At 56.5% G+C, this 15,469-nt stretch overlaps 1 protein-coding gene across 1 annotated transcript; it reads left to right on the top strand.

The window, feature by feature from the left end:
- Positions 1-5,039: 5,039 nt before the first annotated feature.
- On the top strand, positions 5,040-15,200 carry LOC132339141 (vacuolar-sorting protein SNF8-like). The gene is given in 9 exon segments (XM_059869225.1): positions 5,040-5,145; positions 5,584-5,634; positions 6,242-6,314; positions 6,317-6,382; positions 7,204-7,305; positions 8,856-8,928; positions 10,135-10,276; positions 12,634-12,708; positions 13,725-15,200. Coding segments are annotated over 9 exon segments (756 nt in total). The 5' UTR covers positions 5,040-5,091; the 3' UTR covers positions 13,845-15,200.
- Positions 15,201-15,469: the final 269 nt, after the last annotated feature.

Genomic DNA, 15,469 nt, shown 5'->3' with positions numbered 1-15,469 from the left:
ACCCGGAGGGACTCTTGGGTCAGTTTTAGGGTGGATGGGGGGGATTGCAGACTCAGGGGGTTTGTGGGATCGGGTTTGGGGTGGGTGGGGGGATTCCGGGCCGGGGGGGTTTGTAGGATCAGTTTTGGGGTGGGTGAGGAGATTCCAGAGCTGGGGGGACTCCTGGGTCAGTTTTGGGGAGGATGGGGGGGGATTCCAGAGCCGGGGGTTTGTGGGATCGGGTTTGGGGAGGATGGGGTGAATCCAGACCCAGGGGGACTCTTGGGTCAGTTTTGGGGTGGATGTGAGGGTTTTGTTTGATCTCCTGTCCCCAAAATGTCCCAGCTGAGCCTTCAGCCCTCCTGTGTGCCCCCACAGCCCAGGGGGGCTGAAACCCCAAGGGACCAACCCTGAGCCCTCAGCACCCGTCCCTGGATCCATGGATCCACCACCCATCGTCCATCTGTCCATCTGTCCATCCATGGATCCACCTCTCCATCATCCATCCATCCATCCATCCATCATCCATCCATCCATCCATCCATCCATCCATCATCCATCCATCCATCCATCCATCCATCCATCCATCATCCATCCATCCATCCATCATCCATCCATCATCCATCCATCCATCATCCATCCATCATCCATCCATCCATCCATCCATCCATCCATCCATCATCCATCCATCCATCCATCCATCCATCCATCCATCATCCATCCATCATCCATCCATCCATCCATCCATCCATCCATCCATCCATCATCCATCCATCCATCCATCCATCCATCATCCATCCATCCATCCATCCATCCATCCATCCATCATCCATCCATCCATCCATCCATCCATCCATCATCCATCCATCATCCATCCATCCATCCATCCATCCATCCATCCATCCATCCATCATCCATCCATCCATCCATCCATCCATCCATCCATCCATCCATCCATCATCCATCCATCATCCATCCATCCATCCATCCATCCATCCATCCATCATCCATCCATCCATCCATCCATCCATCCATCCATCCATCATCCATCCATCCATCCATCATCCATCCATCATCCATCCATCCATCCATCATCCATCCATCCATCATCCATCATCCATCCATCCATCCATCCCTCCATCCCTCCATCCCTCCATCCCTCCATCCATCCATCCATCCATCCATCCATCATCCATCCATCCATCCATCCCTCCATCCATCATCCATCTGTCCGTCTGTCCGTCCGTCCGGTGGCTCCCAGGGCCAGGAGGGCAGCCACGGTTTTGGATGGAATCAGCCGGATTTTGTCCTCTTACCCACAGACGTGCCCTGCAGGAGGTCCTGTCCCCATCCTGTCCCCATCCCCATCCCTGTCCCTGTCCCTGTCCCCAACCCTGTCCCCATCCCTGTCCCCATCCCTGTCCCATCCCCATTCCTGTCCCATCCCTGTCCCCATCCCCATCCCTGTCCCCATCCCTGTCCCTGTCCCATCCCCATCCCTGTCCCTGTCCCATCCCTGTCCCATCTCTGTCCCCATCCCCATCCCTGTCCCTGTCCCCATCCCTGTCCCCATCCCCGTCCCCATCTCTGTCCCCATCTCGGTCCCCATCCCTGTCCCCGTCCCTGTCCCCGCCGTGTCCCCTCCCGGGATGGCCCCGGGTGCCACCCCCACCCTGCCCCCCCCAGGACGGGCACGGGGAGCGAGGAGGGGGCAAAGTCCGCCCGCTGTCACCGCCCTGTCCCCTCCTGTCCCCTCCCCTGCCCCTTCTGTCCCCCTCCTCCTGTCCCCTCCTGTCCCCTCCCCCTGTCCCCTCCTGTCCCCTCCCCCCCTCCCCCCCTGTCCCCTCCCCCTGTCCCCTCCTGTCCCCTTTTGTCCCCTCCCTGACGCTCGGGTCTGTCCCCGTGCCCTGCCGGGGCTGGGGGCTCCGGGGGCTCTGAGGATGCCCCAAAAATGCCCCAAAGTGCCCCAAAAATTCCCTAAAATTGCTCAAAAATTGCCCCAAAAATTTCCTAAAATTGCTCAAAAATTGCCGCAAAAATTCCAAAAATTGCCCCCAAAAATTCCTCAAAAAATTCCAAAAAATTGCCCTAAAAATTCCCAAAATTCCCCAAAAATGCCCCCAAAAGTCCCCCAAAATTTCCCCAAAAGTGCTCCCAAAATTCCCCAAAAGTGCCCCAAAAATGCCCCCAAACTTTCAGGATTTTGGGGATTCCTGGCGCCGCCCCCGCCCCCACTCGGGGTTATTTCACTTTATTCTTTTTCTTTTTCTATTTTAATTTTTTTTTAGAATTTTTTTCTTCTTCCTGACAAATTTCTGGGGGGCGGGGAACGGAATCCGCTTGGGAAAATTCCAAATTCTCCTTCTGGATCGTTCCTAGACCTTTCCCATCCAAGTTTCATATAAATATAAATATAAATATAAATATAAATATAAATATAAATATAAATATAAATATAAATATAAATATAAATATAAATATAAATATAAATATAAATATAAATATAAATACAAATACAAATATGAATAAACATAAATAAATTATAAATTATAAATGTAAATATAAATATAAATTCCCTAAAATTCCCTAAAATTCCCTGACGTTCAAATTCACTGAAATTCCCTAAAATTCATTGAAATTCCCTGAAACTCACTGAAATTCACTCACATTCACTAAAATTCACTGAAATTCACTAAAAATCCACTAAAATTCACTCAAATTTGGTAAAATCCACTAAAATTCACTGAAATTCACTGAAATTCACTGAAATTCTATAAAACTCACTCAAATTCAGGAAAATTCACTAAAATTCATTGAATTAACTAAAATTCACTATAATCCACTGAAATGCACTAAAATCCACAGAAATCCACTCAAATTCACTAAAATTTACTGAAATTCACTAAAATCCACTAAAATCCACTGAAATTCACTGAAATTCATTAAAATTCACTCAAATTCACTCAAATTCACTGAAATTCATTCAAATCCACTAGAATTTACTGAAATTCACTCAATATTCACTAAAATTCACTAAAATCCACTCAAAATCCACTGAAATTCTATAAAATTCAGTCAAATTCACTCAAATCCACTGAAATTCCCTAAAATTCACTGAAATCCACTAAAATTCACTAAACTTTACTGAAATTCACTCAAAATTCACTAAAATTCACTCAAAATTCACTAAATTCACTCAAATCCACTCAAAATTCACTTAAATTCTCTCAAACTCACTGAAATTCACTCAAATTCAGTAAAATTCACTAAAATTCCCTAAAATCCACTGAAATTCATTAAAATTCCCTGAAATTCCCTAAAATTCCCTGAAATTCCCTAAAATTCCATTCCTGTGGGTCGTCCCGGCAGGAGCGACTCCTTCAGCCCCGAACGCTCCAGGATGGAAATTTGGGATTTTGGGGCTTTTTTGGCTTTTCCTGGGCAGGGTGGGCGGGGGTGGGGGCAGGGAAAATGGGAACCTGGGTGAGGGGGTGGAAATAAATTAAATTAATTATTAAAATAAGCTGGGATTGAAATAAATCCCGGGGTTAGGGGATTAAAATACATGGTTAAAATAAATCATTAAAATAAATTATTGAAATAAAATGGGATTGAAATAAAATGGGATTAAAATAAATCCCGGGGTTAGGGGATTAAAATACATGGTTAAAATAAATCATTAAAATAAATTATTGAAATAAATGGGATTGAAATAAATCCCGGGATTAGGGGGTTAAAAGAAATTAAAATTAAGTATTAAAATAAAATGGGATGGAAAGAAATCGAGGTTTTAGGGCTGGGGTGGAAATGGAATCCAATCCATCCAATCCAACCAATCCCAGTCCCCTGGAGTCTGTCCCGTTCCCATCCCTGATGTCCGTCTGTCCGTCTGTCTGTCCCATTCCCCAGTATCTGTCTGTGTCTGTCTGTCCTCTCCTCTTCCCACTGTCTGTCTGTCCCATTCCCACTGTCTGTCCCGCTGTCTGTCTGTCCCATCCCCGTGTCCGTCTGTCTGTCCCACTGTCTGTCTGTCTGTCCCATTCCTGCTGTCTGTCCACTGTCTGTCTGTCTGTCCCATTCCTGCTGTCTGTCTGTCCCATTCCTGCTGTCTGTCTGTCCCATCCCCATGTCCGTCTGTCCATCCCATTCCCGTTGTCTGTCTGTCCCTATCCCCACTGTCTGTCTGTCCGTCCCGTTCCCGCTGTCTGTCTGTCTGTCCCATTCCTGCTGTCTGTCTGTCTGTCCCATTCCCCACTGTCTGTCTGTCTGTCCCATTCCCGCTGTCTGTCTGTCTGTCCCATTCCTGCTGTCTGTCTGTCCCATTCCCCACTGTCTGTCTGTCTGTCCATTCCCGCTGTCTGTCTGTCTGTCCCATTCCTGCTGTCTGTCTGTCCATTCCGCTGTCTGTCTGTCTGTCCCATTCCCGCTGTCTGTCCCATTCCCTCTGTCTGTCCATTCCCGCTGTCTGTCTGTCCATTCCCGCTGTCTGTCCCATTCCCACTGTCTGTCCCATTCCCGTTGTCTGTCTGTCTGTCCCTATCCCCACTGTCTGTCTGTCTGTCCCATTCCTGCTGTCTGTCTGTCTGTCCCATCCCCGTGTCCGTCTGTCCGTCCCGTTCCCGCTGTCTGTCCCCCTCTGCCGGCCGAGCCAAACCGTTCCCAGGAAAAGCCGCAGAGAGGGCACGAAACCGAAACCCAAAAATATCAAAAGAACAAGAACAGCCTGAAATGAAATAAAATAAAGTAAAGTAAAATAAAATAAAATAAAATAAAATAAAATAAGATAAAATAAAATAAAATAAAATAAAATACAAATAATATTAAACCGATGAAAATAAAAAACAATATAAACAAAAATTCAAACAGTTAAAATATTCCCAATGCCATTTAACCTTTGACCTTTAACCCTTTCCTCCCGGCGGTGCCGCCATCTTTCCCGAGGGGGGCGGAGCCCTTCCCTGTACGCGGCGCAGATCGATGACGTCATATGGCGCACTCGATTACGCCACGTCACGCGTCGCACTCCATGACGTTTGTGCGGCGCTCTCGATGACGGTCACGCGTCGCGCTCGATGACGTATCCGCGCCGGCGGCGGCGGCGGCGGGGCCGGGATGCACCGGCGGGGGGTGGGGGCGGGGGCGATCGCCAGGAGGAAACTGACCGAGGTTACCGGGACGGGGAACGGGACCGGGGACACGGGACAGGGGACACGGACAGACCGGGGGACACCGGACAGACCGGGGGACACGGGACAGACCGGGGGACACCGGACAGGCAGAGCGCGGCCCGGGCGGGGTCGGGGCTCGGTGCGGGGGGGAGCGGGGCCAGAGCCGGGCGTGGCCCAGAGCCCGCGGGGAGGGCGGGACGGGACCCGCGGGGATCGGGGCTGGCCCGGGCCGGGATCCTCGGGCTTCGGGATCCACGGGATTCGGGATCCTCGGGCTTTGGGATCCTCGGGCTTCGGGATCCTCGGGCTTCGGGATCCTCGGGCTTCGGGGCTGTCCCGGTTCGGGTCCGTCCCGGTTCGGGGCTGTCTCGGTTCGGGTCCGTCCCGGTTCGGGGCTGTCCCGCCCTGGCCGTGCCCTCACGGGCTCTCTCCCCAGGCCAAGTACAAGGAGCGGGGCACGGTCCTGGCTGAGGATCAGCTGGCCCAGGTGGGGATGCCCGCCCTGTCCCTGTCCCATCCCTGTCCCTTTCCCTGTCCCTGTCCCCATCCCCGTGCCCATCCTGCTGTCCCTGCTGTCCCCATGTCCCTGTGTCCGTCTGTCCAGATGTCCAAGCAGCTGGAGACGTTCCGGACCCACCTGCCGGCCTTTGCCAGCAAGCACAGCCCATGGCATTGCCATTCCCATCCCTGCTATCCCCATCCCTGTCCCCATCCCCGCTGTCCCTGCTGTCCCGTGTCCCCATGTCCCTGTGTCCGTCTGTCCAGATGTCCAAGCAGCTGGAGACGTTCCGGACCCACCTGCAGGCCTTTGCCAGCACGCACAGCCCATGGCATCCCTGCTATCCCCATTCCTGTCCCCATCCCGCTGTCCCCCTGTCCCTGCTGTCCCTGCTGTCCCGTGTCCATCCTGGTGTCCTGTGTCCGTCTGTCCAGATGTCCAAGCAGCTGGAGACGTTCCGGACCCACCTGCAGGCCTTTGCCAGCAAGCACAGCCCATGGCATCCCCGCTATCCCCATTCCTGTCCCCATCCCTGTTCCTGTCCCTGCTGTCCCTGCTGTCCCGTGTCCCCATGTCCCTGTGTCCGTCTGTCCAGATGTCCAAGCAGCTGGAGACGTTCCGGACCCACCTGCAGGCCTTTGCCAGCAAGCACAAGCAGGAGATCCGGCGCAGCCCGAGTTCCGCCTGCAGTTCCAGCACATGTGCGCCGCCATCGGCGTCGACCCGCTGGCCTGTGAGGCTGGGGACACAGGGGACAGGGACAGGGACAGGGACAGCATGGGGACAGGGGGGACAGGGACAGGGGGACAGAGGGACAGCATGGGATGGGGGGAACAGGGGGGACAGCATGGGGACAGGGGGAACAGGGACACGGGAGAGGGACAGAGGGACAGGGGACAGGGACAGGGGACGGGGAGAGGGACAGCACGGGGACAGGGGGACAGGGAGACAGGGACGGGGACAGGGACAGCACGGGGACAGGGGACAGAGGGACAGCACGGGGACAGGGACAGGGCACAGGGATGGGGACAGGGATGGGGGGGACAGGGAGACAGGGGGTACACCATGGGGATGGGGGGGACAGGGTGACAGGGACAGGGACAGCATGGGGACGGGGGAGATGGGGGGGACAGTAGGACGGGAGGGACACCATGGGGACAGGGGGGACTGCACGGGGACAGGAGAGAGGGGGGGACACCATGGGGACAGGGGGAATGGGTGGGGACAGGGGGACACCACAGGGACAGGGGATGGGGGGGGACAATGGGGGAACAATGGGGGGGACAGCACGGGGACAAGGGGGGGAACAGGAGGGGGATAAGGGGGGACAGGAGGGGGTGACAGCAATGGGGACAGCCGGGGACACTGAGGGGACAGCGATGGGGGGATAGCAGTGGGGGGGACAATGGGGGACACTGAGGGGACAGCGATGGGGGGATGAGCAGTGGGGGGACACTGAGGAGACAGCAGTGGAGGGATAGCAGTGGGGGACAGCTGGGGGACACTGAGGGGACAGCAGTGGCCTGGCCCCCGGTGGCAGCGCTGTCCTGCCCAGCCGGAAGGGTTTCTGGGCCGAGGTGCTCGGGGTCGGAGACTTCTACTACGAGCTGGGCGTGCAGATCATCGAGGTGTGCCTGGCACTGCGGCACCGCAACGGAGGTGGGCACCGGGCACCGGGACACTGACCTGGGACACTGAGCTGGGGACACTGAGCACGGGGACACTGAGCCATGGGGACACTGAACTGGGTGGGAACACTGAGCCATGGGGACAGTGAGCCACGGGGACACTGAGCCATGGGGGACAGTGAGCCATGGGGGACAGTGAGCCATGGGGACACTGAGCCATGGGGACACTGAGCCATGGGGACAGTGAGCCATGGGGGACAGTGAGCCATGGACACTGAGCTGGGGACACTGAGCCACGGGGACAGTGAGCTGGGGACACTGAGCCACGGGACAGTGAGCCATGGGGACACTGAGCCAGGGGGACACTGAGCCAGGGGGACACTGAGCTGGGGACAGTGAGCCATGGGGACACTGAGCCATGGGGACAGTGGGCTGGGGGACACTGAGCCATGGGGACACTGAGCTGGGACACTGAGCCATGGGGACAGTGAGCCATGGGGACAGTGAGTGGGGGGACACTGACCTGGGGGACACTGAGCCATAGGGACACTGAGCTGGGGACGCTGAGCTGGGGGACAGTGAGCCATGGGGACAGTGAGCCATGGGGACAGTGAGTGGGGGGACACTGAGCTGGGAGGACAATGAGCCTGGGAAATCCACTGATCCAGGGGAGCCAGTGAGCCAGGGATCCACTGATCCCAGGGATCCACTGATCTGGGGATCACCTCATCCAGGGATCCACTGATCCCTGGAAATCCACTGAGCCAGGGAGACACTGATCCCAGGGATCACCTCATCCAGGGATCCACTGATCCAAGGAATCCACCGATCCAGGGGTCACCCGATCCAGGGATCTGTCATTCCTGATCCAGAGATGCAGTGACACGAGTGAATCCACCGATTCGGGGATCCCTGATCCTAGGGATCCACTGATCCAGGGAATCCACTGATCCAGAGATTGACCTACCCTGATCCAGGATCCACTGATCCCGGGGAATCCAGAGATCCACTGATTCCGGGATCCATCATCCCTGATCCCAGAAATCCATCTGCCCTGATCCCAGTGATCCACTGATCCAGGGAGCTGCTGATCCCAGGAATCCTCTCACCCAGGATCCATCATCCCTGATCCCAGGGATTAACCCCCCCCTTGATCCCAGGGATCCATCATCCCTGATCCAGGGATCCCAGCCATCCCGGAGGGCTGGGATTCCCAGAATGGATGTTCTGAATCCCACAAAAACCCCACAAAACCCCGTCAAATCCCATAAAATCCCATAAAACCCACTGGCTGGGGGGGCTGGGGATCCCCCGGGAATCCTGGGATGATCCCGGGAGGGGCGGGGCTGAGAATCCCTTGGGAATCTCCCGGGAATCCCAGGATGATCCTGGAGCAGGGGGCTGGGAATCCCCTGGGAATCCCCTGGGAATCCGGGATGATCCTGGGAGCAGGGGGCTGGGAATGCCCTGGAATCCCCTGGGAATCCTGGGATGATCCTGGGAGTGGTGGGGCTGGGAATCCTTGGGAATCCCCTGGGAATCCTGTGGGGATCCCGGGATGATCCGGGATGATCCCGGCAGGGCTGATCACGCTGGAGGAGCTGCAGCAGCAGGTGCTCAAGGGCCGCGGGAAGTTCGCGCAGGACGTCAGCGCGTGAGTGCGGGTGGGGCTGGGGATCCCTGGGAATCCCTCGGGATCCTGTGGGAGTGGGGCTGGGATCCCTGGGAATCCTGTGGGAAAGGGGCTGGGAACCCGGGGATCCTGTGGGAATCCTGTGGGAGTGGGGCTGGGGATCCCCGGGGATCTGTGGGAATCCTGTGGGAGTGGGCTGGGATCCCCGGGAATCCTGTGGGAGTGGGCTGGGGATCCCCGGGAATCCTGTGGAGTGGGGCTGGGGATCCCCGGGAATCCTGTGGGAGTGGGGCTGGGGATCCCCGGGAATCCTGTGGGAGTGGGGCTGGAATTCCTGGGAATCGTGTGGGAGTGGGGCTGGGAATCGTCTGGGGATCCCTCGGGAATCCATGTGGGAGTGGGGCTGGGAAACCCCGGGAATTCCTCGGGAATCCCCCGGGGATCCCTTGGGAATCTGTGTGGGAGTGGGGCTGGGAATCCCTCGGGAATCCCCTGGGAATCCGTGTGGGAGTGGGGCTGGGAATTCCTGGGAATCCCTGTGGGAGTGGGGTCGGGAATTCCCCGGGGATCCCTCGGGAATCCGTGTGTCCGTGGGGGGTCGGGAATTCCCGGGAATGGCGGTGTGTCCGTGTGTCCGTGGGATTCCCGGAATGGCGGTGTCTCCGTGTGTCCGTGGGATTCCGGGAATGGCGGTGTGTCCGTGTGTCCGTGGGAATTCCCGGGAATGCCGGTGTGTCCGTGGGGAGTCAGGAATTCCCAGCCTGTCTGTGTGTCCGTGTGTCCGTGGGATTCCGGGAATGGCGGTGTGTCCGTGTGTCCGTGGGATTCCCGGGAATGCCGGTGTGTCCGTGTGTCCGTGGGAATTCCCGGGAATGCCGGTGTGTCCGTGTGTCCGTGGGATTCCAGGAATGCCGGTGTGTCCGTGGGATTCCTGGAATGGCGGTGTGTCCGTGTGTCCGTGGGATTCCGGGAATGGCGGTGTGTCCGTGTGTCCGTGGGAATTCCCGGGAATGCCGGTGTGTCCGTGTGTCCGTGGGAATTCCCGGGAATGGCGGTGTGTCCGTGGGATTCCGGGAATGGCGGTGTGTCCGTGTGTCCGTGGGAATTCCCGGGAATGGCGGTGTGTCCGTGGGATTCCCGGGAATGGCGGTGTGTCCGTGGAATCCCAGGAATGCCGGTGTGTCCGTGTGGGATTGGGAATTCCCGGGAATGCCGGTGTGTCCCCAGGGACGACCTGCTGCGGGCCATCAGGAAGCTGAAGGTGCTGGGCAGCGGCTTCGGGACCATCCCGGTGGGGGGGACGGTGCTGGTGCGCTCGGTGCCGGCCGAGCTGAGCATGGACCACAGCGTGGTGCTGCAGCTGGCCGAGGTGGGAATGGCACTGGGAATACTGGGAATGGCACTGGGAATACTGGGAATACTGGGAATACTGGGAATGGACCACAGCGTGGTGCTGCAGCTGGCCGAGGTGGGATACTGGGAATGATACTGGGAATACTGGGAATACTGGGAATATTGGGCATGGACCACAGCGTGGTGCTGCAGCTGGCCGAGGTGGGATACTGGGAATACTGGGAATACTGGGAATGGTACTGGGAATGGCACTGGGAATACTAGGAATGGCACTGGGCATGGACCACAGCATGGTGCTGCAGCTGGCCGAGGTGGGAATGGTACTGGGAATGATACTGGGAATACTGGGAATACTGGGAATGGACCACAGCGTGGTGCTGCAGCTGGCCGAGGTGGGAATGGTACTGGGAATACTGGGAATGGCACTGGGAATACTGGGAATGGTACTGGGAATGGACCACAGCGTGGTGCTGCAGCTGGCCGAGGTGGGAATGGTACTGGGAATACTGGGAATGGTACTGGGAATGGGAATGGGCATGGACCACAGCGTGGTGCTGCAGCTGGCCGAGGTGGGAATGCTACTGGGAATACTGGGAATACTGGGAATACTGGGAATGGCACTGGGAATGGACCACAGCGTGGTGCTGCAGCTGGCCGAGGTGGGAATGCTACTGGGAATACTGGGAATGGCACTGGGAATACTGGGAATGGACCACAGCGTGGTGCTGCAGCTGGCCGAGGTGGGAATGCTACTGGGAATGATACTGGGAATACTGGGAATACTGGGAATGGGCATGGACCACAGCGTGGTGCTGCAGCTGGCCGAGGTGGGATACTGGGAATACTGGGAATGGCACTGGGCATGGACCACAGCGTGGTGCTGCAGCTGGCCGAGGTGGGAATGGCACTGGGAATACTGGGAATGATACTGGGAATACTGGGAATGGACCACAGCGTGGTGCTGCAGCTGGCCGAGGTGGGATACTGGGAATACTGGGAATGGGAATGGGAATGGCACTGGGAATGGACCACAGCGTGGTGCTGCAGCTGGCCGAGGTGGGAATGGTACTGGGAATGATACTGGGAATGATACTGGGAATACTGGGAATGGACCACAGCGTGGTGCTGCAGCTGGCCGAGGTGGGAATGGTACTGGGAATGATACTGGGAATACTGGGAATGGCACTGGGAATACTGGGAATGATACTGGGAATACTGGGAATGGACCACAGCGTGGTGCTGCAGCTGGCCGAGGTGGGATACTGGGAATGGTACTGGGAATACTGGGAATGATACTGGGAATGGACCACAGCGTGGTGCTGCAGCTGGCCGAGGTGGGAATGGTACTGGGAATACTGGGAATGATACTGGGAATGGGAATGGGAATGGGCATGGACCACAGCGTGGTGCTGCAGCTGGCCGAGGTGGGAATGGTACTGGGAATACTGGGAATGATACTGGGAATACTGGGAATACTGGGAATGGACCACAGCGTGGTGCTGCAGCTGGCCGAGGTGGGAATGGTACTGGGAATACTGGGAATGGCACTGGGAATACTGGGAATGGTACTGGGAATGGACCACAGCGTGGTGCTGCAGCTGGCCGAGGTGGGATACTGGGAATACTGGGAATGATACTGGGAATACTGGGAATGGGAATGGGAATGGACCACAGCGTGGTGCTGCAGCTGGCCGAGGTGGGATACTGGGAATACTGGGAATACTGGGAATGGGAATGGGCATGGACCACAGCGTGGTGCTGCAGCTGGCCGAGGTGGGAATGGTACTGGGAATACTGGGAATGGTACTGGGAATACTGGGAATACTGGGAATGGACCACAGCGTGGTGCTGCAGCTGGCCGAGGTGGGAATGGTACTGGGAATGATACTGGGAATGGTACTGGGAATGGCACTGGGCATGGACCACAGCGTGGTGCTGCAGCTGGCCGAGGTGGGATACTGGGAATACTGGGAATGGGAATGGGAATTGCTGGGGATGGGAATTGCTGGGAATGGGAATTTGCTGGGAATGGGATTTTCTGGGAATGGGATTTGCTGGGGATGGGAATTTGCTGGGAATGGGAATTGCTGGGAGTGGGAATTGCTGGGAATGGGAATTGCTGGGAATTGCTGGGAATGGGAATTGCTGGGAGTGGGAATTGCTGGGAATTGCTGGGAATTGCTGGGAATGGGATTTTCTGGGAACGGGAATTTGCTGGATCCGCTCTTGGCCGAGCTGCTGGAGCGGGGATTGAGCCTGGGTGAAAGCAGCCCAGCATTCCTGGTGCTTCCATAAAAATCCAGGACTGGGCCGGACTGGGATGGGAGCGAGGGGTCCCCGCTCCGAGGGAATTCCCTGGGTTTGTTTTTCCAGAAAAAAGGATTTGTGACGGTCAGCGAGATCCGGGAGAGCCTCGGCTGGGAGACGGAGAGAGCCAAGCAGGTGCTGGTAGGTGGGGCTGGGAAATTTGGGAATGGGAGATTTGGGAATGGGGAACTGGGAATGGGAATGGGAAACTGGGAATGGCAATGGGAATGGGGAAATTGGGAATGGGAGTGAGGAAATTGGGCTGGGGAACTGGGAACGGGAACTAGGAATGGGGAATGGGGATGGGAATGGGAATAGGGAACTGGGGAAATTGGGAATGGGGAACTGGGAGTGGGGAACTGGGAATGGGAATGGGGAACTGGGAATGGGAGATTTGGGATGGAGAACTGGGAATGGGAACTGGGAATGGGGAACTGGGAATGGGGAAAATGGAAATGGGAATGGGCAATGGGAATGGGAATGGGAACTGGGAATGGGGAAATTGGGAATGGGAACTGGGAATGGGAACTAGGAATGGGGAATGGGGAATGGGAATGGGGAATGGGGAATGGGGAAATTGGGAATGGGGAACTGGGAATGGGAAATTGGGAATGGGGAACTGGGAACGAGAACTAGGAATGGGGAATGGGGAATGGGAATGGGGAATGGGGAATGGGGAATGGGAATGGGGAATGGGGAATGGGGAAATTGGGAATGGGGAACTGGGAACGGGGAACTGGGGATGGGGAAAATGGGAGTGGGTTGGTAATGGGAACAGCAACGGCAACTCAGCACATCCCAGTCCATCCCCAGTCATTCCCAGTCCATTCCCATTCCCATTTTTCCCATTTTTCCCATTTTCCCACTGTTCCAGGATCACTTGCTGAAGGAGGGCATGGCCTGGCCATTCCCAATCCCATTATTCCCATTCCCAATCCTACTTTTCCCTTTATTTTTCCCGTTATTTTTCCCAGGAGCACCTGCTGAAGGAGGGCATGGCCTGGCCATTCCCAATCCCATTTTTCCCATTATTTTTCCCGTTTTTCCCGTTATTCCCCCAGGAGCACCTGCTGAAGGAGGGCATGGCCTGGCTGGCCCCCGGTGCCATTCCCAATCCCATTATTTTTCCCGTTTTTCCCGTTATTTTATTCCCCCAGGAGCACCTGCTGAAGGAGGGCATGGCCTGGCTGGACGCGCAGGCTCCGGCCGAGCCGCAGTTCTGGCTGCCCGCGCTCTTCTCGGAGCTGCACGGCCAGGAGGGCACGGCCGGGCCCTGAGTGCCCCGGGAGCCCGGGAACGCCCCCTGGAACCCCGGGAACGCCCCCTGGAACCCCGGGAATACCCCCTGGAACCCCGGGAACACCCCCTGGAACCCCGGGAACACCACCTGGAACCCCGGGAACACCCCCTGGAACCCCGGGAACAACCCCTGGAACCCCGGGAACAACCCCTGGAGTCCTTGGGAACACCCCCTGGATCCTCAGGAACACCCCTTGGATCCTCGGGAATAACCCTGGATCCCTGGAAATAACCCCTGGAGTCCTTGGGAATAACCCCTGGAACTCCAGGAATACCCCTGGAACCCCGGGAATACCTCCTGGATCCTCGGGAATACCTCCTGGATCCTTGGGAACACCCCCTGGATCCTTGGGAACACCCCCTGGATCCTTGGGAATACCCCCTGGAACCCCAGGAATCCCCCCTGGAACCCCGGGAATACCCCCTGGATCCTTGGGAATAACCCTGGATCCCCAGAAATACCCCCTGGATCCTTGGGAACAACCCCTGGATCCTCAGGAATACCCCCTGGAATCCCAGGAATAACCCCTGGAGTTCTTGGGAATCCCTCAGAATCCCCCCTGGAGTCCTTGGGAATCCCTCGGAATCCCCCCTGGAACCCCGGGAATCCCTCCTGGAGTCCTGGGAATCCCAGCTGGAATTCCCCCCAGGATCCTCAGGAATCCGTCCTGGAGCCCTCGGGAATCCTGGCTGGAATCCCCCCTGGAGTCCTCTGGAATTCCCCCCAGGAATCCCTCCAGGAATCCCTCCTGGGATCCTTGGGAATCTCCTTCCTGCAGTCCTCAGGAATCCTGGCTGGAATCCCCCCTGGAGTCCTTGGGAATCCTTCCAGGAATTCCTCCTGGAATCCCCCCCTGGAATCCTCAGGAATCCTGGCTGGAATCCCTCCTGGGATCCTTGGGAATCTCCTTCCTGCAGCCCTCAGGAATCCTGGCTGGAATCCCCCCCTGGAATCCTCAGGAATCCCTCCTGAGATCCCCCCTGGAATCCCTCTGGGAATCCTCAGGAATCCTGGCTGGAATCATCGGGAATCCCTCCTGGGATCCCCCCTGGCATCCCTCTGGGAATCCGCAGGAATCCTGGCTGGAATCCCTCCTGGAATTCCCACCAGGATCTTCAGGAATCCCTCCTGGGATCCCTCTGGGAATCCTCAGGAATCCTGGCTGGAATCATCAGGAATTCCTCCTGGGATCTCTCCTGGGATCCCTCTGGGAATCCGCAGGAATCCTGGCTGGAATCATCAGGAATTCCCCCCGGGATCCCTCCCAGGATCCTTGGGATCCCTCCCGCAATCCCAGGGACAGCAGGGCTGGCAATAAACGTTTTGTAAGGAATTCCAGAGCTTGGGAAGTTCTGTGGGATGGAGCCCCGCCGGGTTTGGGGGAGGCCCCAGAAGGAGGGTTTGAGTCGGGGGATGGGATTCCCCCTCTGGAATGTTGGGAACATTTTGGGAAAGGTTCATTCCCTCAGAATTCCCGCTGAGCGACGCCGCAGGGTTCTGCCAAACCAAAATTTTATTGCACAAAGAAAAAACCAAAAAAAAAAATTTAAAAAAAAAAAGCAAACACCCCCCCCAAAAAAAAAACCCCAAAAAACCAAAATC

The sequence above is a fragment of the Haemorhous mexicanus genome, chromosome 28 (genome assembly GCF_027477595.1).
Source record: "Haemorhous mexicanus isolate bHaeMex1 chromosome 28, bHaeMex1.pri, whole genome shotgun sequence".
NCBI classification, from domain to species: domain Eukaryota; kingdom Metazoa; phylum Chordata; class Aves; order Passeriformes; family Fringillidae; genus Haemorhous; species Haemorhous mexicanus.
This window is presented reverse-complemented; position numbering and strand designations above follow the sequence as displayed.